Source organism: Erinaceus europaeus, chromosome 4 (assembly GCF_950295315.1).
Source record: "Erinaceus europaeus chromosome 4, mEriEur2.1, whole genome shotgun sequence".
In the NCBI taxonomy this organism is placed as follows: domain Eukaryota; kingdom Metazoa; phylum Chordata; class Mammalia; order Eulipotyphla; family Erinaceidae; genus Erinaceus; species Erinaceus europaeus.
Window position 1 is genome coordinate 99,093,104 of NC_080165.1, and position 24,051 is coordinate 99,117,154.

Below are 24,051 nucleotides of genomic sequence, written 5' to 3' on the forward strand. Positions count from 1 at the left end.
AAGCCAACATCACCCTGATACCAAAAGCAGACAGGGACACAAACAAAAAAAGAAAACTACAGACCAGTATCTCTGATGAACATAGATGCGAAAATATTGAACAAAATTCTAGCCAACCGGATACAGCAGTATATCAAAAAGATTGTTCATCATGACCAAGTGGGGTTTATCCTAGGCATGCAAGGTTGGTTAAATATACGTAAATCAATCAACATGGTCCACCACATCAATAAAAGCAACACCAAAAACCACATGGTCATATCAATAGATGCAGAGAAAGCCTTTGACAAAATACAACATCCCTTTATCATCAAAACACTACAAAAAATGGGAATAGATGGAAAATTCCTGAAGATAGTGGAGTCTATATATAGCAAACCTATAGCCAACATCACACTCAATGGTGAAAAACTGGAAGCATTTCCACTCAGATCAGGTACTAGACAGGGCTGCCCACTATCACCATTACTATTCAACATAGTGTTGGAAGTTCTTGCCATAGCAATCAGGCAGAAGCAAGGAATTCAAGGGATACAGATTGGAAGAGAAGAAGTCAAACTCTCCTTATTTGCAGATGACATGATAGTATACATGGAAAAACCTAAGGAATCCAGCAAGAAGCTTTTGGAAATCATCAGGCAATACAGTAAGGTATCAGGCTATAAAAGAAGTGAAAGATTTGTATACTGAAAATTATGAGTCACTACTCAAGGAAATTGAAAAAGACACAAAGAAGTGGAAAGCTATTCCATGATCGTGGGTTGGAAGAATTAGCATCATCAAAATGAATATACTACCCAGAGCCATATACAAATTTAATGCTATCCCCATCAAGACCCCAACCACATTTTTTAGGAGAATAGAGCAAATGCTACAAACATTTATCTGGAACCAGAAAAGACCTAAAATTGCCAAAACAATCTTGAGAAGTAAGAACAGAACTGGAGCCATCATACTCCCAGATCTCAAATTATTTTATAAGGCCATTGTCATCAAAACTGCTTCATACTGGAGCATGAATAGACACACTGACCAGTGTGGAATAGAATTGAGAGCCCAGAGTAAGCCCCCACACCTATGGACATCTAATCTTTGACAAAGGTGCCCAGACTATTAAATGGAGAAAGCAGAGTCTCTTCAACAAATGGTGTTGGAAAAAATGGGTTGAAACTTGCAGAAGAATGCAACTAAAACTATATTTCACCAAACACAAAAGTAAATTCCAAGTGGATCAAGGACTTGGATGTTAGACCACAAACTATAAGAAAAACTATCAGGAAAATATTATCAGAACTCTTTTCCGCATAAATTTTAAAGACATCTTCAGTGAAATGAATCCAATTACAAAGAAGACTAAGGCAAGCATAAACCTATGGGACTACATCAAATTAAAAAGCTTCTGTACAGCAAAAGAAACCACTACCCAAACCAAGAGACCCCTCACAGAATGGGAGAAGATCTTTACATGCCATACATCAGACAAGAGGCTAATAAGCAAAATAAATAAAGAGCTTGCCAAACTCAACAACAAAAAAACAATTGACTCCATCCAAAAATGGGGAGAGGACATGGACAGAATATTCACCACAGAAGAGATCCAAAAGGCTGAGAAATACATGAAAAAACACTCTAAGTCTTTTAAAAATTGTCAGAGAAATTCAAATAAAGACAACAATGAGATTATCACTTCACTCCTGTGAGAATGTCATACATCATAAAAGGTAACAGCAGCTGTTGTTGTGGCGGTCTGGTGTCGGGCTGCACCGCGGAGAAGAGAGCGGACGTCCAGAGCAAAGGGATACACAAATCTTTATTATAGGATGGGGGGGGGGGTTTGGTTCAGACCACGTTGAGTTAGCCGGCAATGGCCGACCACGGGGGGAGAGCAGGGAGAGAGACCTCAGAGAGGGAGAGCTGAGAGCCCAGAGAGGGGGGGGGGGTGAGGGGGCTTTTTATTGGGCAACAACCAGGAGTGACGTGTAGGGCCAGGATTGGTTGAAGGGGGCAATGCTAGGGTTTCCCGCGGTGTAGTGAAACCTGGGGGCGGAGACTGCATCAGAATAACTCCTCAGCAACAAGCAGCAAATGCTGTAGAGGTTGTGGGGTCAAAGAAACACTCCTGCACTGATGGTGGGAATGTCAATTGGTCCAACCTCTGTGGAGAACAGTCTGGAGAACTCTCAGAAGGCTAGAAATGGACCTACCCTATGATCCTGCAATTCCTCTCCCAGGGATATATCCTAAGGAACCCAACACACCCATCCAAAAAGATCTGTGTACACATATGTTCTTAGAAGCACAATTTGTAATAGCCAAAACCCAGAAGCAACCCAGGTGTCCAACAACAGATGGGTGGCTAAGCAAGTTGTGGTATATATACACAATGGAATACTACTCAGCTGTAAAAAAGGTTACTTTACAGTTTTCAGCCGATCTTGGATGGAGCTTGAAAAATCATGTTAAGTGAAATAAGTCAGAAACAGAAGGATGAATATGGGATGATCTCACTCTCAGGCAGAAGATGAAAAACAAGATCAGAAGAGCGAACACAAGCAGAACCTGAACTGGAATTGGCGTATTGCACTAAAGTAAAAGACTCTGGGGTTTGTTTTTTTTTTGGGGGGGGGAGAACAGAGGTCCAAAAAGGATGATAAAGGACCTAGTGGGGGTTGTATTGTTATTTGGAAAACTGGCAAATGGTATGCATGTAGAAACTATTGTATTTACTGTCGAACGTAAAACATTAATTCCCCAATAAAGAAATTTAAAAAAATTAAAATAAATAAAATTGATGTATTTCTACAAAAAAAAAAACAAAAAACCTCTCATGTCTGAGGCTCAGAGGTCCCAGGTTCAATCCCAGCATCACCATAAGTCATCAGAGCTAATCAGTGCTCTTGTAACAATAAATAAATAAATATCTAAATAGGTCATATAAGGCTGTGGTGCTTCCTTTCTTACTCTAAACATTTACTTTGCTCCTTCTAATCTATGAATGCTCATTTTGTATATATGATGGGGATGGGGCTGGGCAGTGTGCAACTAATACAGTGCACAAGTTATTATGAGCAAGGACACAGGTTCAAGCCTGCAACCCCAGCCCCTCTTGCAGGAGAGAGGCAGGCTATAGGTATCTCTCCTTTTTCCCTTTCTCTCATCCTATTTCTGTCTTTATCATAATTACAAAGTTAAAGCTTTTAATTTTTTTTTTTTATTTACTTACTATTTATTTATGAGAGAGAAAGGCACAGAGAGACCAGAGTGCTGTTCAGACTCTGGTTTAAGGTGGTGCTAGGGATTGAATTTGGGAACTCAAAGCCTACGAAATGGAAGTCATTAATGCATTTATTTTTATTTATTTTATTATTATTATTATTATTATTGTTTACCAGAGCATTTATCAGCTCTGGTTTATGGTGGTGTGGGGGACTGAACTTGGGACCTTGCAGCCTCAGGCTACAATGTTTTGTTTTTCTTTTTTGAGAGAGAGGAGAGAAAGAAAAAGTATAGACATCACTGTTTATGGTCACTGTTTCATTCAGATTGGGGGTGGGGAAATACAGCAGCACTGAAGCTTCCTTTGTTACCACAGAATCTCTTCTGTGGTGATGGCTTTGAACCTGGGCTGTGCACATGGCAAAGCACACTCCTAACCTGTGAGCCATTTCTCAGGCCCTAATTGTTTTATTTTAGATAGAGGCTGAGGGAGTGAAAGAGACCAGAGAATTGAAGCTTCCTTAAACTAGGTAGGGGCCTGGGTAGTGCATGTGGCAAAGCAACACATAATTCAAATGAGCTATTTCACCAGCCCTATTTTATTTTTTTCACTATGGCACAATATGCACAATATGAGCATGAACATTCCTAGGGAGATCACAGACAGTATGGCATGGATGCAAGTATTAAAGGGGGCAGTATCTGTTTGCTCCAGAGCCTCTCAAAGTGTGAACATACTTGGGTGGGAAATGCCAGAATTCCTGGGAACTTATTAGACACCTACATTTTCAGATCCACTCCTTATCTGCTGAGTCAGTTTCTCTACAGAGGGGGAAATTAACAAGCCTTTATTTATTTATTATATTTTCATTTCTTTTCCTTTTCTTTTCTCTTTCCTAACTCCAGGGTTATCACTGGGGTTCAGTGCCTGCACTACTAATCAATCCACTGCTCCTGAAGGCCATTTTCCCCATTTTGTTGACCCTGTTGTTGCCATTGCTGTTGTTGGATAGGACAGAGAAACCGAGAGAGGAGGGGAAGACGGAGAGGGGGAGACAAAGATAGACACCTGCAGACCTGTTTCATCACTTGTGAAGCAACCGCCCACCCCCCCACCCCCCCGCCCCCTGCAGATAGGGAGCCAGAGGCTCAAACCGGGATCCTTATGCTGGTCCTTGTGCTTTGCGCTACCGCCCTGTCCCCTTTTCATTTCTTTTTTAACAAAGGAGCTAGAGATAGAGATAGGCATAGAGATAGTGAGAGAGAGATAGCGAGCAAGCGAGCAAAGCGCTGCTCAGCTCTGGTTTATGATAGTGCTGGGGACTGAACCTGGCAACCATGTCCTTAGGCATGGAAGTTTTTTTGCATAACCATTATGCTGTCTCCCTAGCTCTATTGTTTGTTTTATTTATTTTAATACTTTACTTTAATGAAAGAAGCATAGAGAACAAGACAGAGAGTAAGACAAGAACACTGCTCTGGCTCATGGTGGTGCTGGGGATAGAACCTGGGATTTAGAAGAGCTTCAGGTTTTAAAGTCTTCTGCATAACAATTATGCTGTCTCTCCAGCCCTAAAGTCACAAGCCTTTAAAATGACTCTTAAGTGTGCTAAAGTTTCAGAAGCATCAAACTGACCCTACGCCAAGTTCTATAGCATGTCTACCTTAGAAAGAACTAAGAAGTAAAAATGCTTTGGATAGGGACATACTTAACACTTACATTTGTGTGATATATATATATATGTTTTTTTTTCCTTTTTCTTTTTCAAAATAAGCCCAGACCATTAAACAAGTGAAACTCCAACAAACAAGTCTTCTCCAACAGCGAGAAAAACTGTACAGTTACTCAAAGCTGATTCTGCCAGTGGGGCTGGGGATAGAAGGAAAGGTGAAATCATGGCGGAGGGTCCGGGGCCAGAGCAGGTCAGGGTCCTGCCCATCAGAGTGGGGTCACCTGCGTCCTGCGTACTCTGCTGTCAGGAGAGGGGAGGGGAAGCTCTTGCCTCCCACTGTATGTGTGGGGGTGTCCCTTGCCACCTCCAGGTGCCAGGCAGAGCCAGCTCACCCTGCTGGCTGGGAGGATATATAGAGATAGTTTTTTAACTTGATAAGACTGAGATAAATTGAGAAAGGAGTGGAGACAGAGAGAAAGAGAAACACCTGTAACTCTGCTTTACCACTCATGAAGCTTCCCCCACTGCAAGTGGGGACCAGCTGGGTAATGTGTGCTCGCCATAGTCCAGCTGCCAACATTTACATTTGTAATAAGAGAAGAAACTGGACTTTTTCTAGTAAGAAGGCAGTCTGACAGCTCTGAAGGCAGTGCAGCAGAATGCAAGACATGCTATCATGAGGTCCTGAGTTTGATCCAAGGAACCTCATGTGCCAAAATGATTCTATGGTTTTCATTCTCACTCAGTAATAAATGAGGAAATGACTATTATTTCTTCATCATAATCACCACCATCATTGGGGTTTCACCTCTCTGGGATGCCCTTTTCAGATAGGAAGAGAAAGCCAGAGAGAGAAAGAAGGACATCGCAGCACTGACGCTTCCTCCACTGCAGAGGTGGGGGGTGTGTGTCTTATAGGCCCTTATTTAATGAAATCATTGCTCAGCTCTAGTTTATGGTGATACAGGGGACTGAACCTGGGGCCTTGGAGTCTTCTTCCTGAGGTTGGACCCCCAGGTCCTTGTATATGTTAATGTGTGTATTCAACCATGAGCACCACTGCCTGGCCCCCTCTAGGCGTTTATTTTATTTTATTTTAGTGTGTGTGTAAAGATATTACAGCTCTGGGATTAAATTCATTCCTAAGTGTTGTATTATTTCTGATGCTTTTATTAATGAGATTGTTTATTTTTTTAGATATGTGTTACCATGTAGCAATACAACTCATCTTTGTGTACTGGTTTTGTATCCTGAAACTTCACTAAATTTACTAAACAATATTGCATCTGCTGATTCCCAACCTAATCAATGCAATGAGTACCACCTCAGCATGCTTCACTTCAGACTGTGTCCAGAGACTTCAGCCACCAGGTTCCAGATGCCAGCATGATGCCGACCAGACTTCCTTGGACAGATGACCCCACCAATATGTTCTGGAGCTCTGCTTCCCCAGAGCCCCACCCTACTAGGGAAAGAGAGAGGCAGGGAAGCAATTACAACGCCCATGTTCAGCAGGGAAGCAATTACAGAAGTCAGACCTTCCACTTTCTGCATCCCACAATGACCTTGGGTCCATACTCCCAGAGGGATAAAGAATGGGAAAGCTATCAAAGGAGGGGTTGGGATGCAGAGTTCTGGTGGTAGGAATTGTGTGGACTTGTACCCCTCTTATCCTATGGTTTTGTTAATGTCTCCTTTTTTAAATATATAAAAAAATTTAAAAAGGGGGTCGGGCGGTGGCACAGTGGGTTAAGCGCATGTGGCGCAAAGCACAGGGACCGGCATAAGGATCCCGGTTCGAGCCCCCGGCTCCCCACCTGCAGGGGAGTCGCTTCACAGGTGGTGAAGCAGGTCTGCAGGTGTCTATCTTTCTCTCCCCTTCTCTGTCTTCTCCTTTTGGTGGGTTTTAGTTTCTTTCTTGATATAAAATCATATCTTGTTGGGGGGGGTCTTTTGCATATTTAATATGCTAGTTCCTCAGCCCATGAACAATGGCTTTGCCATTTAGCTTTTATTTCCATAAACTGACTGTGTTGTGTCTCTCAAAGGTTTTTACTGAAGGGTGGAAGTAGTCTACAACACCGTTGTATACAGTTCTAAAGTTTAGGGGCAAGTGGAGGTTGGAACCTTGTTGTATAGTTTCTTGGAATCTAAAGCACAGCCTGGGTAGACTGTGAGCCACAGCCAGAAGGAGGGAGACTTTCTCTCTGCACAAAGGTAGCATCTCTCGGGAAACCTGGCCACCCTGCTCTCCCCAGAAGGACAGCTTTTCCTCATCTGCACAAAGATCTCTAAATGGCTGGTAACAGCCTGCAAATACTTATGTGGCAACTACACAGTAGAAATTAATGACCATTCAAACATGATGGTGATCTACGTTTGATAGATTTATTTTATATTTATATGTAATTTTTAAATTTGTTTATTTTCCCTTTTGTTGCCCTTGTTTCTTTGTTGTTGTAGTTATTACTGTTGTTGTTATTGATGCCATTGTTCTTAAATAGGACAGAGAGAAATGGAGAGATGAGGGGAAGACAGAGAGGGGGAGAGCAAGACAGACACCTGCAGACCTGCTTCACTGCCTGTGAAGCGACTCCCCTGCAGGTGGGGAGCCAGGGGCTCGAACTGGGATCCTTATGTCGGTCCTTGTGCTGTGCGCTTAACCCACTGTGTTACTGCCTGACTCCCTTATATTTATATTTTTTTAATGTATAAGGTAGTACAGAGTTTTTCAAAATTACTTTGAAAGTAAACCAGTGGGGGGAAAATCACTTCTGTATTTTTTTTGTGGGATTTCTTTATTGTCCTTTCCCTGCCATAGTTAACAAGTCTCCCATCAGCTTTTCTTACCCTTGATTACCATTTCCAGTTTTCCTTTAGGGTCCTATAAGCTGTTTCCCAGACCCATAGGCCTGGGAAGGGTGCTTCAAGGACACATACTGCCACCTGGTGGTCTACAATTAAAGAGATTTGGGCAACAATGAGGATGCTCTTAGTAACCATAGCAACAAGCCTGCAAGCTGGGGGGCAAAAGCACCAGGCTGTGGGCGGGACACAGTGGTGTCAGCTCCCTCTTCTTTGGTAAGCGTTTTCTGTGTCTGGCTTATCTTTACAAGTCTATTTCTCTCAGAATGCCAAAGCCCAGTGTAAATGTCATTTTGCCCAACAAGTTCTGATCTTCCAACTCAAAGTACCTGATCCTCTAAGTACTATGGGGGTACATTTAACATTTCATTTGTGGTGCTGGATGGTTGTGTGCCTGGTTGAGTGCACAAGGGCCCAGGTTCAAGTCCCTAGTACCCATAAGAGTGGAAGAGTGGTAAGCTGTACCAGGGGTGAAGGGGTGCTACAGATGTCTCTCTTTCTATCTACCCTCCCTTGTCAATCTCTCTGCCCTATCAACTAAAAAATGATGACAAGGGTGGAGGTAGACAGCATAATGGTTATGCAGAGAGACTGTCATACCTGAGGCTCCAAAGTCCCAGGTTCAATCCCCTGCACCACCATGAACCAGAGCTGATTAGTGATTTGGCTCAAAATAATAAGGGCTAGGGAGACAGCATAATGGTTATGCAAAAGGACTCTTATGCCAGAGGCTCTGAAATCCCAGGTTCAATAAGTTAGAGCTGAGTAGTGCTCTGGTCTTTCCTTTATCTCTCTGAATAAAATTTAAAAATAGCAATAATAATTTTTTTAAAAAATAAAGTACATCCCACTAGAATGCTTTAATAGTCTATTTATGCTCCTGCTCTCGGGAAATCTTAGAACCTGATTCATCTTCATGCATTCTCCAGGTCTTTTTTTTTTTTTTTTTTTTTTTTTTTTTACCGCCAGGGTTAATGCCAGGCGTCAGTGCTGCACTATGAATCCACTGCTCCTAGAGGCTATTTTTTTTCCTTTTGTTGCCCTTGTTGCTTATCATTGTTATTATTGTTGTTATTGCTGTCATTGTTGTTGGATAGGACAGAGAAATACAGAGGGGAAGACAGAGGGAGAGAAAGATAGATACTTGCAGACCTGCTTTACCGCTTGTGAAGCGCACCCCCTCCCACCCCCCGCAAATGGGGAGCCAGTGCTCAAACCGGGATCCTTACTCTGGTTCTTGCCCTTGGTGTCATGTGCTCTTAATCCTCTGCGTTACCGCCCATCCACCCCTCCAGGTCCACTCTTATCTACAAAGACAATTTATGCTATATATATTGGTCTCTCAATTCCTTGTCCACTCATTTCTAAGCATCTTGTTTCGTATCCTACCTTACCACCTATTGCCACTGTGATACCCTACCCCTCCCTGGTCATTCATAACAAACTCCTTTTCCCAAACCCCTATTTCTTGCATCTCACAATTACATTTCCTATCTGACTTTTTTCAAGTAGAAGAAACAGCATCTCAGGGCTAGGCGGTGGCTCTATCCAATAACAAATAAATAATAGAAACAGTATCTCTATTATATGAGTCATATTAAGTCTTCACTGCCCATCACCCTTGTAATTTTACTTCCCACATCATCCAACTTAAATTCTTTTGATTTATAACTTTAGACACTTATCTGCATAAACTTATGTCTCCCTGGTACTTCTTCCCTTCCCCTTCAATGTTATTTCTTGGTAAAGCCAAACTCTTGGTCAAATCCAATTCTACTTGCTCTGTTTGCTTCTTTTCACTAAAACCTACAACCACACTAGTTGTTTTCACACTGACTGTAGGATGATAATCTCTCTCTCTTTTAAAGATTTTATTTATTAACTTATTCATGAGAAAGATAGGAGAAGAGAGAGAAAGCACCAGACATCTCTCTGGTACATGTGCTGTTGGGGATTGAACTCAGGACCTCACGCCTGAGAATCCAATGCTTTATCCACTGTGCCACCTCCTGGACCACGGATGATAATCTCAAAAGGGCTCTAAGCATGGTTCTGTACGGTTTTATTTTCTCAAGTAATTGTTTTGTTTTGTTTTTTCTCCCATCAGGGTTATTGGTGGCTCAGTACCTGCACAATAAATTTGCAGCTCCTGGTGGCCATTTTTTATACAGACAGGGAGAAATTGTGAAGAGAAGATAGAAAGGAAGGAAGAGAGACATGAGCAGCACTTTTGCTGTCCGTGAAGCTTCCTCATTGTAGGTGGGGACTAGGACTTGAACCCAGGTCCCTGTGCATGGTAATGTGTGCAGTTTACTAGGTGCACCACTATTGGACCCCACCACTCTCTATTTTCTAAAGTCAGCATTTTCACACTTCTTCCTCTCTCCTCACATGTCCAAGATTTTTCTTTCCTTTGTTCATTACCAGCTGATACTCTCACTTCTCATTTCATTGAAAGCAAGAGAAGGGAAGCCCCTCACCTTCCTATCCAATCTGCTATTTAACTGTATAGGTATTCATATACATATGCCCATCAGGTAAGATACAAAGCAGTTACATCAGAAGATCATCTCCAGAAAAGGAAGATGCTTCATACTCCCTTCTTCCATAGTCAGTGACCTCTAACTTCCAACTAGCAGTAGAAATTAATCTGTTCGCCACCATAGTTTTGTCATTTTAAAAAGTGTTCTTTAGGGGCCAGGTGGTGGCCCACCTGGACAAGCACACACACTACAGTGCACACGGACCCGGGTTCAAGCCCCTGGTCCCCACTTGCAGGGGAAGCTTTACGAGTATTGGGAGCAGTGCTGCAGGTGTCCTTGTCTCTCTCTTCCTTTCTATCTTCCACTTCCCTTTCAATTTCTCTCTGTCTCTATCCAATAATACAAACATAAAAAATGTTTTTTAAAAAAATGTTCTTTAAACAGAGCCTATTGGGGCCAGGTAGTAGTTCATCTGATTAATAAAAAAATAAACAGAGCCTCCAAGTGGATCAAGGACTTGGATGGTAGACCAGAAACTATCAGATACTTAGAGGAAAATATTGGCAGAACTTTTTTCTGCATAAATTTTAAAGACATTTTCAATGAAACGAATCCAATTATAAGCAAGACTAAGGCAAGTATAAACCTATGGGACTACATTAAATTAAAAAGCTTCTTCACAGCAAAAGAAACCACTACCCAAACCAAGAGACCCCTCACAGAATGGGAGAAGATCTTTACATGCCATACATCAGATAAGAGTTTAATAACCAATATATATAAAGAGCTTGCCAGACTCAACAACAAGACAACAAATAACCCCATCCAAAAATGGGGGGAGGACTTGGACAGAATATTCACCACAGAAGAGATCCAAAAGGCCGAGAAACACATGAAAAAATGCTCCAAGTCTCTGATCGTCAGAGAAATGCAAATCAAGACAACAATAAGATATCACTTCACTCCTGTGAGAATGTCATACATCAGAAAAGGTAACAGCAGCAAATGCTGGAGAGGGTGTGGCGTCAAAGGAACCCTCCTGCACTGCTGGTGGGAATGTCAATTGGTCCAACCTCTGTGGAGAACAGTCTGGAGAACTCTCAGAAGGCTTGACATGGACCTACCCTATGACCCTGCAATTCCTCTCCTGGGGATATATCCTAAGGAACCCAACACATCCATCCAAAAAGATCTGTGTACACATATGTTCTTCGCAGCACAATTTGTAATAGCCAAAACCTGGAAGCAACCCAGGTGTCCAACAACAGATGAGTGGCTGAGCAAGTTGTGGTATATATACACAAAGGAATACTACTCAGCTGTAAAAAATGGTGACTTCACCGTTTTCAGCCGATCTTGGATGGACCTTGAAAAAATCATGTTGAGTGAAATAAGTCAGAAACAGAAGGATGAATATGGGATGATCTCAATCTCAGGCCAAATTTGAAAAACAAGATTAGAAAAGAAAACACAAGTCGAACCTGAAATGGAATTGAAGTATTACACCAAAGTAAAAGACTCTGGGGTGGGTGGGGAGAATACAGGTCCATGAAAAATGATGAATGAAATAGTGGGGGTTGTATTGTTAAATGGGAATCTGGGGAATGTTATGCATGTACAAACTATTGTATTTACTTTTGAATGTAAAGCATTAATTCCCCAATAAAGAAATAAATTATTAAAAAAAAAAAAAAAGAAAACACAAGTCGAACGTGAGATGGAATTGGAGTATTACACCAAAGTAAAAGACTCTGGGGTGGGTGGGTAGGTGGGGAGAATACAGGTCCATGAAAAATGATGAATGAAATAGTGGGGGTTGTATTGTTAAATGGGAATCTGGGGAATGTTATGCATGTTCAAACTATCGTATTTACTGTTGAATGTAAAGCATTAATTCCCCAATAAAGAAATAAATTATTTAAAAAATAAATAAATAAATAAACAGAGCCTATTTTAGCTGGCACTGCTACAACAGAATACCACAGTCTGGGTTACTTAAACAATAAACACTACTTCTCAGATCTCTAAAGGCTGGAAGTCTTAGGTCAAAGTGCCGGCTGACTGAGTTCTCCACAGCCATCATGTGTCTGTGCCTCATCTAACAGAAAGTGGGTTGGTGCTCTGTATTTTCTTACTGTGAAACTAATCCTCACTAGGTTAAGACAGAAACAGAATGGAGGTATGGATTGACCTGCCAATGTCCATGTTTATCGAAGAAGCAATTACAGAAGTCAGACCTTCCATCAGCTGCACCGCATAAAAAATTTTGGTCCTTACCCTCAGAGGGGTAAATGTTAGGGGAAAGATGAACAGAGGGTTCTGAACTCCAATTACATCAGGACCCAAAGTGAGGAAAGGAGAAAAAAACAAAACAAAACAAAACTCAGAAGTAGCTGGTGTAGTAAGGAAAAGCAGGCAGGGCCATATTAAAAAACAGGCAAATATGTATCAATATAGAAAGTTATAGAAATAACAGTCAACCTATATCTGTGATTTTGGGAGAACTAATGCAGTTTCCAATGGAGGGAATTGGGACACATAGCTCTGGTGGTGGGAAAGGTGTGAAATTAAACCTGTTATCTTATAATTTTGTAAGTCAGTATTAAGTCACTTAAGAAAACACCTAATCCAATCAAGAAGACTATTCTTATGATCTAATTACCTCTCAAAGGCCCCATCTGAAAATATCACCACACTCCAGATTAGTTTCAACATACGATTTTTTTTTTTTGGGGGGGGACATAAAACATTCATCTGTAACAAGCTGATATAATATGTAGCCTACGTCAGAACCTCTTTTCATTCAGTAACTCCCTTGAAATTCACCCAAGTTGTTTATATATCAATAACTAATCTGCTCCTTTTATATTGCTGACTAGCATTCTATGGCATCAATGTACCATCATTTCACCATACACCTGTTAAGAGGCATCACAGTTGTTTCCTGACAAACAAAGCTGCTGCGGGAGTGCAGTGGTAGTGCAGTGGGTTAAGTGCACGTGGTGCAAAGCACAAGGACCAGCATAGGGATCCCGGTTCGAGCCCCCACATCCCCACCTGCAGGGGAGTCCCTTCACAAGGGGGTGAAGCAGGTCTACAGGTGTCTATCTTGCTCTTCCCCTGTCTTCCCCACCTCTCTCCATTTCTCTCTGCCCTATCCAACAACAATGACATCAATAACTACAATAATAACTACAACAATAAAACAAGGACAACAAAAGGGAATAAATATTTTTTTAAAAGGCTGCTGTGAACATCTATGTACAAGTTTTTATATGATTAGGTCTTTATTTCTCTGAAGGTGAATGCTTACTGACTTTGCTGGGACAAATGCACATGGGGGAAGTTTTTTGTTGTTGTTGTTTTTTGACCAAAACATTGCTCAGCTCTGGTTTATGGTGCTGCAAGGAATTGAACCTAAAATTTTGGAGCCTCAGGCATGAGAGTCCTTTTGCATAACCATTACGCTATCTACCCCCACCCAGACAAATGCATATGGTTAAGTGCATGTGTGTTTGATTTTGTAATATGAGCACTTTTTTCTTTTAATTAATTGATTTTTTTGCCTCTAGGGTTATCACTGGGGCTCAGTGCCATCACTACAAATCCACTACTACTTGTGGCCATTTTTATTCCATTTAATTGAATAGGACAGAGAGAAATTGATAGAGGAGGGAGAGAGAGAGAGGGAGAAAGGGAAAGAGAAAGATAAGTTACATGCAGACCTGCTTCACTGCTTGTGAAGCAAGAAGCCCTCTGCAGGTTGGGAGCAGAGGTGTGTGTGTGGGGGGTGAGTTGAACTGGGCTCCTTGCACGGGTTCTTGTGCTTTGTACCATGTGCACTTAACACTCTGCGCCACTGCCTGGCCCCCATGAAACTGGCATTCTTTACGAGAGTGTTAGTACCATTTTACATTTTAGCTATTCAATTATGAGTGATTCAGTTTCTCTGAAACCTTGCCAGTGAATGGCACTATCACTTCTCTCAATGTTAGTCATTCTGAGCATTTAATAATGTTGAACATCTTCGCATGTGCTTATCACCTGCATAACTTAGTCAATAAAATGTTTGTTCACATCTTTTGCCCATTTTTTTTAGTCATTTTGGCAAATGTATTGTGACCTCACATTGACATTTTCATATGTTTTTAAAAAATATTTTGTTTAAATGAAAGAGAGACATACAGGGAAGGAGGCACCAACATAAACTGGAGTTGAACAGTGCTCTGGATCTCTCCTTCTCTCCTTCCCTCCATCCCTGCCTCCTTTCCTGTATGAAGAAGAAGAGAAAAGAAAGAGAAGAGAGAAGAGAATAAAATAAAATAAAATGAGAGATAACTGTGGCCCAGGAGGTGGCTAAGTAGATAAAAGCATTGGACACTCAAGCATGAGGTCCTGAGTTCAGTCCCCAGCATCACATGTACCAGAGTGATGTCTGGCTCTTTCTCTCTCTCTCCTATCTTTCTCATAAGAAAAAAAAAAGAGAGAGAGAGATATCTGCAGGGTTGCTTCACCACTTGTAAAGCTTACTCTCTGCAAGTGGAGACTGAGGGGTTGAACCTCAGTCCTTGTGCATGGTAACATATGCATTCTCCTGGCTGCACCACTGCTTGGCCCCTCCAATTTACATTTATGTTAGTAGAGCATTTTTAAAATATTTATTTATTTATTCCCTTTTGTTGCCCTTGTTGTTTTACTGTGTAGTTATTATTGATGTTGTTATTGGAGAGGACAGAGAGAAATGGAGAGAGGAGGGGAAGACAGAGAGGGGGAAAGACAGACAGACATCTGGAGACCTGCTTCACCGCTTGTGAAGCGACTCCCTTGCAGGTGGGGAGCTGGGGCCTCGAACCAGGATCCTTACGCCGGTCCTTGTGCTTTGTGCCACCTGCACTTAACCCGCTGTATTACCGCCCGACTCCCTGATAGTAGAGCATTTTTAATGGGTTATTTTTGATAAATATACTATACCATACCATACCATACCATACCATACCATACCATACCATACCATACCATATCTTTACCCTTACCCTTACCCTTACCCTATCCTTACTATTACCATACCATTACCATTACCATACTACACTGTGGCCAGGACTGGAATTAGTCATAAGTCTGCACATTCCTCTGCAAATGGACCTTTGGTGGCAGGACTTTCCATCTCATCCTAAATGCTTAATATGACCCACTAATCTTCAAAACAAAGAGACATCTCTCTCTCAGTAGGACATTAGTTGCTCAATAATCTCTGCTGGATATGCCTTCTTTTGAATTCCTGATCTGCTTTATTTTTTTTCTATTTAATTTTTTAAAATTATCTTTATTTGTTGGATAGAGACAGCCAGAAAATAAGAGGGTAAGGGGAGACAGAAAAGAGAGAGCAAGAAGAGAGACACCTGTAGCACTGCTTCACCACTTGTAAAGCTTTCCCCCTGCAGGTGGGGACTGGGGGCTTGAACATGGGTACTTCAGCACTGTAACATGGCATACCAGGTTTGCCACCACTCAAGCCCTTTTTATTTTTATATCTACTATTGTCATCACCAAGTCACCACCGCAACAGCAAGGAGTGTTGCGTCCCCCTTTGATCCTCTTCAGAGAGAAAATGTACATATTTTCTGGCCACTATATTGTCAGCACATTGGTTATGGCTTCTACTAAAAGACCTGAAGAAATCCAGAATTTTGCACCACAGGACTCACTGTATCCCCTGAGCACCTTAAATCAAGAAAGAGCCTTTCCCCAGTGAGTGGTTTTGGTGCCCTTGTTGAAAATTGGTTGAATATATAGCTATAGCCATAGCTTCTTTTTCAAGAAAATAGCCTCAAGATCAGATGTCTGTTTGCAGTTTCAATGCAGAACATGGATATGTTATCGTTCTCATTATCCTAAATAATATCAGCACAAAATGAATGACAAATATTACTTATGAAGAGAAAGTGGAAACATATCAAGTCTACTGACCACAACAACAGTCTCTCCTACCACCACCGATGTATGTCACACATTATCAAGGTAACAAAAGTTTAGGAAGGTGATAGATACTGTGATTATTAGCATAACCATGACAAAAATAAGTTGACATCAAGATGACATAAATTCAATTAATACTCACTTCCTGTTTGCCACTCTCCATGTCTGCTATACCGTGGTGTCTCCTCCTCCAAATTACTCTTCAAGGCACTGCTTCCTGCAAATTGTGATTGGAAGTCGTTTAGCTGCTCTACTTAAGTTCTTTGAGAGAACAGGTTGTGGCATAATCCCCTGGGAGAAAGTGAAAACTCACGTAATTCTGAGGGTGTGTTATGTTAACTCATTTTGGGCTAGTGCATCTCTTTTCACTTGTTCAGTAGCCAGTGGGGAGAATTTTATCAAATTAAGGGACCTGGGAAGGGGAAAAGGAAAAGCTGAGTGTGGTGAGGATAGAACCTCAATACTCGCCAGCCACTGCTCAAGTCTCCAACTCTGGGTAGTCTCCCACTCAGCAAAAGTAAGCTGGGATCGGGTTATATAACTTGACCATTTCTTAAGTCTGTGACTTTGTGGTTGGGGCTCCATTTTGCCATTTAAAAGCTGACAACAGTTTGAGGGATCAAGTGCTGGCTCACCTGGTTGAACACAGACATCACAGTGTGCAAAGACCTTGGTGCAAGCCCCTGGTCCCCACCTGCAGGGGGAAGCTTCACAAGAGGTGACAAGTGTGGCAGGTGTCTGTCTCACTCTCTCATTTGCCCCTTCCCTCTCAATGTCGGAGTCTATCCAAAACAAGTGAATAAATATATTTTTTAAAGTTGACATATTTGAAAAATAAGCTACTTCTTTTTAAAAAATTATATTTATTTATTTATTTATTGGATAGAGACAGAAATTGAGAGGGAAGGGAGGGATACAGAGGGTGAGAGACAGACACCTGTAGCTCTGCTTCACCACTTGTGAAGTTTCCCCCTGCAGGTGGGGACCGGGGTCTTGAACCTGAGCTACTTCTTTTTTATATTTATTTATTTATTACCTTTTATTGTCTTTGTTATTTTATTGTTGTAGTTATTATGGTTGTCATTGTTGTGGGATAGGACAGGGAGAAAGGAGAGAGGAGGGGAAGATGGAGAGAGGAGGGGAATACAGAGAGGGGGAGAGAAAGATAGACACCTGCAGACCTGCTTCACCACCTGTGAAGCGACTCCCCTGCAGGTGGAGAGCTGGGGCTTCAACTGGGATCCTTACGCCTGTCCTTGTGCTTTGCGCCATGTGCACTTAACCCGTTGCGCTACCGCCCGACTCCCAATAAGGTACTTCTTTAGCCTAAACTGCTTCACTGAGCTGCGGCAGGGTTAGGAGTCCTTTAACGGGTGATCAAGTCTGAGTCTTGTTTTCTCTCTGCCAGCTCTTCTTCTAGGTCATTCTCTGTGTATGTGTGTGTGTTTGTGGGGAAAATCCCACAAGGCCAGGGAGGTGGTGCAGTGAGTAAGGGGCTAACTTTGGAAGCATGAGGTCCCCAATTGGGTCCCTGGCATCCCATGTGCCAGAGTGATGCTCTGGTTCTCTCCCCGCCCCCATCCTGTTAATAAATAAAAACTTGGGCAAGAGAGACAGAATAATGGTTATGCAAAAAGACTCCCATGGGGACCAGGTGGTGGCACAGCTGGTTAGGCGCACACATTACACTGCACAAAGATCCAGGTTCAAGCCCCTGGTCGCTACCTGGGGGGGGGGGGGGGCGGGGGGTGGTGGAGAAGCCTCACAAATGGTGAAGCAGGGCTGCAGGTGCCTCTCTCTCCCCCTTCCCTCTCAATTTCTCTCTGCCTTTATCAAGTAAACAAATTTAATTAAAAAAAGACTCCCATGCCTGAGGCTCTCAAGTCCCAGGTTCAATACCCCCCTAACACACACACACACACACACACACACACACACACACACACACACACGCGTGTGCGCCCGCGCACCAGAGCTGAACAGTGCTCTGGTTAAAAACAAACAAAAAAACTCCTGCCTTTCTCTTTTTTCTTAAAACAAACAAACAAAAAACCCACAACTGCTCATACATTTTCTTAAGTTTTTTCTTTGTTTGTTTGTTAGATCTATTTATAATGAGAACCAGATTCCAATGCGTTTTCCACCTCCTATATATTTATTTATTTTAAGAGAGATGCTACTTTAAGTGTTCGTTAAGTCCAGTCAATGGGACTCCTAACCGCCCATGACCACCTAGTCCGAAGTTTCCACCGAGGGTCCCGCCAAGGGCACTCACCTTCCTCTCTTCCTCTCGCTCTTCCGGGGAAACAAAACATTGAATAAATGATCCTGAATGGCCTAGGGAAATCCAAAAAAATAAATCAATTTTTTTTCATCTTGGGAAAAAGAAAAATTAAAAAGCAAGCAAGCAAACAAAAACAAGCAACCCGAAAAGGTCGGGGGTGGGGGGGTCGCACCCGGTTGAGCGCACACGTGCGTGCCGCGGTAGGAGGATCCGGGTTCGAGGCCCCGCTCCCCACCTGCAGGGGGGAGGGAGGGAAGATGCTTCGCGAGATGTCAAGCGGGGCTGCAGGTGTCTGTCTTCCCTCCTCTATCTCCCCTTCCTTCTGCAGTTCTGTGTCTCTCCAAAAAACACCTTCGCCGCCGGTGCCACCCGCGTGCTCGCCCGCCCACACCATCCTGTGCTCCCCACCCCGCCTGGATCGTTTTTTTCCGGGCTCCCCTCCCTCCCTTTCGGGGTCTGATCCGACAGACTGTCCACCGAGGTTGGCTTCCCCTCGCTGCCGTCCCCACGCCCCACGCCCGGCCTCGAACCCGCGGCCCCGGAGGGCAGAGCCGCTGTGTTGGCCCGGTCCCAGCCCGCCGCCGCCCGCCCACCTGCCGCTCCCCCGCCCGCGGCTGCGCAGCGGCTGCTCAAGCGCCCATGGTCGCTCCCGCCGCAGCGCTGCTCCTCTGCCAGCGCCGGGATGACAGCCACCGCCACGGCGCCGCTGCGCTTCGGCCCCTCGGCTGCGCAGCCGTTAGGCGCCCCGCGCCGCCGCCCAGGCCGGGGGTTCTTTTTTCCGAGGGGCCGTTGGCGTGGGAGCCGGACGGGACTCGCTGTCTCCGCCTCGAGGGAGACCCGCACGCGAGCCCCCGCCCCCCCGCGTCTCACCTGGGCTCCAAACCGACCGCCGCCCCCGGCGCCCCCTCTGGAGTCCTCCGGCATGTCCGCCGCGCGCCAGGTTGGGGGCCGCAGGGGAAGCCTTCACCCGGTAACAGCAGTGGGCCCCGCGAGCCTGACCGGCGTTGTCAAGAGGGTGTGAACATTTCTGCTTTAAGAGATTACCCCCCCTCCCTTGGCAGCCCGCTTGCCCTGCAGCGATGGTGCCCCCAGATAGCCCCGAAGGCCTGGCAGCCCTGGGCTCCCAGGCTTATGACAACCCCAACAGGCTGTCCCCCTCCCTCTGGAAAGGGCTCTGTGTTAGTGTTACAATTTTGAGGGGGTGGGGGGGTCCTGCTGCCAGGATGGTGCTGTCCAGGGGGAGGGGGTTAACTGAGCACAGAGGTGTTTTGGAGCAAAAATTCCCTCCCCCAGGCCCCTGCCACCCCAGTCCATCCAAGTTGAATAACTTGGGGTGACACCCTGACTTTAGGGAACACCTGGCTGCAGAAGGGTAGCTCAGCTGTAGAGCACAGGACTTGCATAGCTGCCACACATGGTCCCCCCCCCAACACCACCCCCCCCACCCCCCACCCCCCCCCACCCCCCCACCCCCCGCCACTCCACTGCCCAACATCCCATATATGCCACAGTGGTGCTCCCCAACATCCCATATGCCCATAAATGAAATATGTCTTTTAAAGTTTTTTTTAAATTATTTTTTAAAAGCTCTCATTCTTTATTTTTTTATTATTATTTTTTAAAATAATTTATTTCTTTATTGGGGAATTAATGCTTTACATTCAACAGTGAATACAATAGTTTGTACATGCATAACATTCCCCAGATCCCATTTAACAATACAACCCCCACTATGTCATTCATCATCTTTCATGGACCTGTATTCTCCCCACCCACCCACCCACCCCAGAGTCTTTTACTTTGGTGTAATACTCCAATTCCATTTCAGGTTCGACTTGTGTTTTCTTTTCTAATCTTGTTTTTCAAATTTGGCCTGAGAGTGAGGTCATCCCATATTCATCCTTCTGTTTCTGACTTATTTCACTCAACATGATTTTTTCAAGGTCCATCCAAGATCGGCTGAAAACGGTGAAGTCACCATTTTTTACAGCTGACTAGTATTCCATTGTGTATATATACCACAACTTGCTCAGTCACTCATCTGTTGTTGGACACCTGGGTTGCTTCCAGGTTTTGGCTATTACAAATTGTGCTGCCAAGAACATATGTGTACACAGATCTTTTTGGATGGATGTGTTGGGTTCCTTAGGATATATCCCCAGGAGGGGAATTGCAGGGTCATAGGGTAGGTCCATGTCAAGCCTTCTGAGAGTTCTCCAGACTGTTCTCCACAGAGGTTGGACCAATTGACATTCCCACCAGCAGTGCAGGAGGGTTCCTTTGACGCCACACCCTCTCCAGCATTTGCTGCTGTTACCTTTTCTGATGTATGACATTCTCACAGGAGTGAAGTGATATCTCATTGTTGTCTTTAATTGCATTTCTCTGACAATCAGAGACTTGGAGCATTTTTTTCTGTGTTTCTCGGCCTTTTGGATCTCTTCTGTGGTGAATATTCTGTCTATGTCCTCTCCCCATTTTTGGATGGGGTCATTTGTTTTCTTGTTGTTGAGTTTGGCAAGCTCTTTATTTATTTTGCTTATTAGCCTCTTGTCTGATGTATGGCATGTAAAGATCTTCTCCCATTCTGTGAGGGGTCTCTTGGTTTGGGCATTGGTTTCTTTTGCTGTGCAGAAGCTTTTTAATTTGATGTAGTCCCATAGGTTTATGCTTGCCTTAGTCTTCTTTGTAATCGGATTCATTTCATTGAAGATGTCTTTAAAATTTATGCAGAAAAGAGTTCTGATAATATTTTTCTGATAGTTTTTCTGATAGTTTGTGGTCTAACATCCAATTCCTTGATCCACTTGGAATTTACTTTTGTAGTTGGTAAAATATAGTAGTTCAGTTTCATTCTTCTGCATGTTTCAACCCATTTTTTCCAACACCATTTGTTGAAGAGACTTACTTTTCCCCACTTAGTAGTTTGGATGCCTTTGTCAAAGATTAGATATCTATAGGTGTTAAGAAAAATCGTTTTAAAAAATGAAAATGTGCACAGAATACCTTTCATGATCCAGAAGGTCAGATGACCCAAAGACCCCCTTATATGTTTGGGTCTCATACATGCAAGGTTTCAGCACTCTGGGTCACTTTATTTTCACTCATATAGGAAGACAGAGGGGAGAGGAGAGAGGGAGTGGGAGAGGGAGAGGGACAGGGGGAGGGGGAGGGGGAGAGAGAGAAACGGGGGGAGATGACAGCATTGTACCTTTCTCTGGAGCCACAGCACCTTCCATAGTGTGCTAGGGTTCAAACTTTGGCCACAGCATGGCAAGAAAGGCATAAATCCAGGATCTGTGTGGTGATGCACCTGGTTAAGTGCATGTGTTATCACATACTAGGACCTGGGTTCAAGCCCCTAGCCTCTGCCAGCATAGAGAAAGCTTCACGAGTGCTAAAGCAGGTCTGCAAGTGTTTCTCTGTCTCTAGCCCTCTCTATTCCCTTCCCTTTCAAATTCTCTCTGTCCTATCAAATAAAGTAAATAAATAAAGTTTTAAAAAAGAGAGGCACGGGGGTCTGGCGGTAGCAGCAGGTTTAGCGCAGGTGGTACAAAGCACAAGGACCGGTGTAAGGATCCGGGTTCCAGCTCCTGGTTCCCCACCTGCAGGCAGTGAAGCAGGTCTGCAGGTGTCTATCTTGCTTTCCCCATCTCTGTCTTCCCCTCCTCTCTCCATTTCTCTCTGTCCTATCCAACAACAATAGCAAGGACAATGATAAACACAACAAGGATAAAACAACAAGGGCAACAAAAGAAAAGGGGATGCTCCAGGAGCAGTGGATTCAGGGTGCAGGCCCCCAGCCCCAGCAATAAATCTGGAGGCTAAAAAAAAAAAAAAAAGAGAGAGAAAGAGGCACGAATCCTGCCTGGTAAAATAATTCCATCTCTTTCTCTTTCTCTCTCTCTTTCTCTCTCCCTCTCCTCTCTCTTCCTCTGGTATCCCTTTTTAAAAAAAATGTTTGTTTGTTTTGGATAGAGACAGAAATGAAAAGTGAAGGGGAAAGTATAGGGGAGAAAGATAGGACAGAAAGAAAGAACCAGACATCTCTCTGGGACATGTGCTGCCAGGGATTGAACTCAGGACCTCACACTTTAGAGTCCTGTAGTTTAACCACTGCACCACCTCCCAGACCACTCACCTCTATTTTTTTTTATTTTAAATTTATTTATATATTTTTATTTTACAAAATTACAACAGACCCTGCCAGTGCAGCTCCCGCGAGTATGGGAACTATTATAGGGGCGCGCTTTTGTCTCTTGGGCCGGAGGGGGCTGCTCTCTTGGCCTTCCAGGTGTGCCCACCCAGCCTCCCCTTGTGCATAGTACAAGTGAGGAAGGACGTGAGTCAGGATACAAAATCCCTCTTGCTCTACTCCCCAGAAGGTAACACAAGGGGCCATGCCCATGCCTGAAGTGCAGACCCACCAGGTTCCCTCTGGGGCTCTTAAGAGGACTGCCCATTCCTGAGTTTTATTGGCCTTAATAATCCGGGAGCAATGGCCCCGATATGGGGACATTTCCAGCTTATAATTAGCCGTAACAAAACAAGTTCCTTTCCCTTGAATCTCCCCCAGGGTTACTTGGTGAAGCTGCATTCCCCATTTGCATTCTGGGCTATTTGAGTTCCCTGATGACAGGGTTAACATCCCGATGTTTCCCTTACTTGCGCCTGTCTCAGCTATGGCTGCTACTCCGATGTAATAAGGGGGTTCAGGGTGTAGGCATAGCCAACAGTCACGGGTTACATTTGGGGTAGAATCATTTAAAAGGGTATACACCAGTTCCACAGACCTCACCAGCGTCTTCACTCTGGGATGTACATCGGGCAGGTGGTTGGTACCTAGTCCTGTTCCCCCTGCAGAACTCATGCCATTTTGGCCTTTTCCAATCCCTGTGTGATTTGGGGAGGTTCCAGGGTTCTGGTCCAAGAGGATGGGTCTCAGGGGACCTGCAGGGTTCGGGAACCAGGGTTGCACCTTCAATCGGATGGTGAAAAGGGCTCCCGGATCCTTCCCGGTGAACACTATCCGAATGCCCCACATCCTGCCTCCTGTCCAAGTCTCAGTCTCATGCCATGTCTTGACCTTAATTTCCACCGGGTTACAGTCTCCGAGGTTGCAGGTGCCTTGTTTAGTTGGGGCACCCAACCGGGTCACTTTTGTAAATTTCAAGTGCTTATCACTGTCCTTCACCAGAGATGCCGTCAAACATTCCCCCCCAAAGGCCACAGAAAAAATACTTTTCTCCTCTGCAGTCACTGGAACGTCCTTCCCTGGGGCAGATATAATAGGGCCTGTCCCACAGGCAACTTTCTCTGTCGATGGAGCCGCATCCCCCATCCTTAGTGATTGAGCTGGACCAGTTCGCGCCGTTCCAATTTTCCCCAAATAAGTCACAGAGGTCAAAGGAGAATACCGGCTGGCCAGTGGTTGGCAAGCTGTTAATCACCTTCCCGTCTGCATTTCTCAGCTCCCATATATGTATTGGGGCCACCTGAGGGTGTTCAGCCTGGGAGGCCCAGCTGAAACAGAGCAAAAACATCAGAGTTAGGA

General features: G+C 44.0%; 1 protein-coding gene across 1 annotated transcript in view; it reads right to left on the minus strand.

The window, feature by feature from the left end:
* SLC2A3 (solute carrier family 2 member 3) overlaps positions 1–18,550 on the minus strand; it is a 107,924-nt gene extending 89,374 nt beyond the window's left edge. The window contains exons 1-2 of the mRNA XM_060190119.1: positions 18,489–18,550; positions 16,356–16,430 (exon numbers count right to left, since the gene is read on the minus strand). Of these exons, the coding sequence (XP_060046102.1) occupies positions 16,356–16,376 (21 nt within the window). The 5' untranslated portion in view covers positions 16,377–16,430; positions 18,489–18,550. The remainder of the gene's footprint in view (positions 1–16,355; positions 16,431–18,488) is intronic.
* Positions 18,551–24,051: the final 5,501 nt, after the last annotated feature.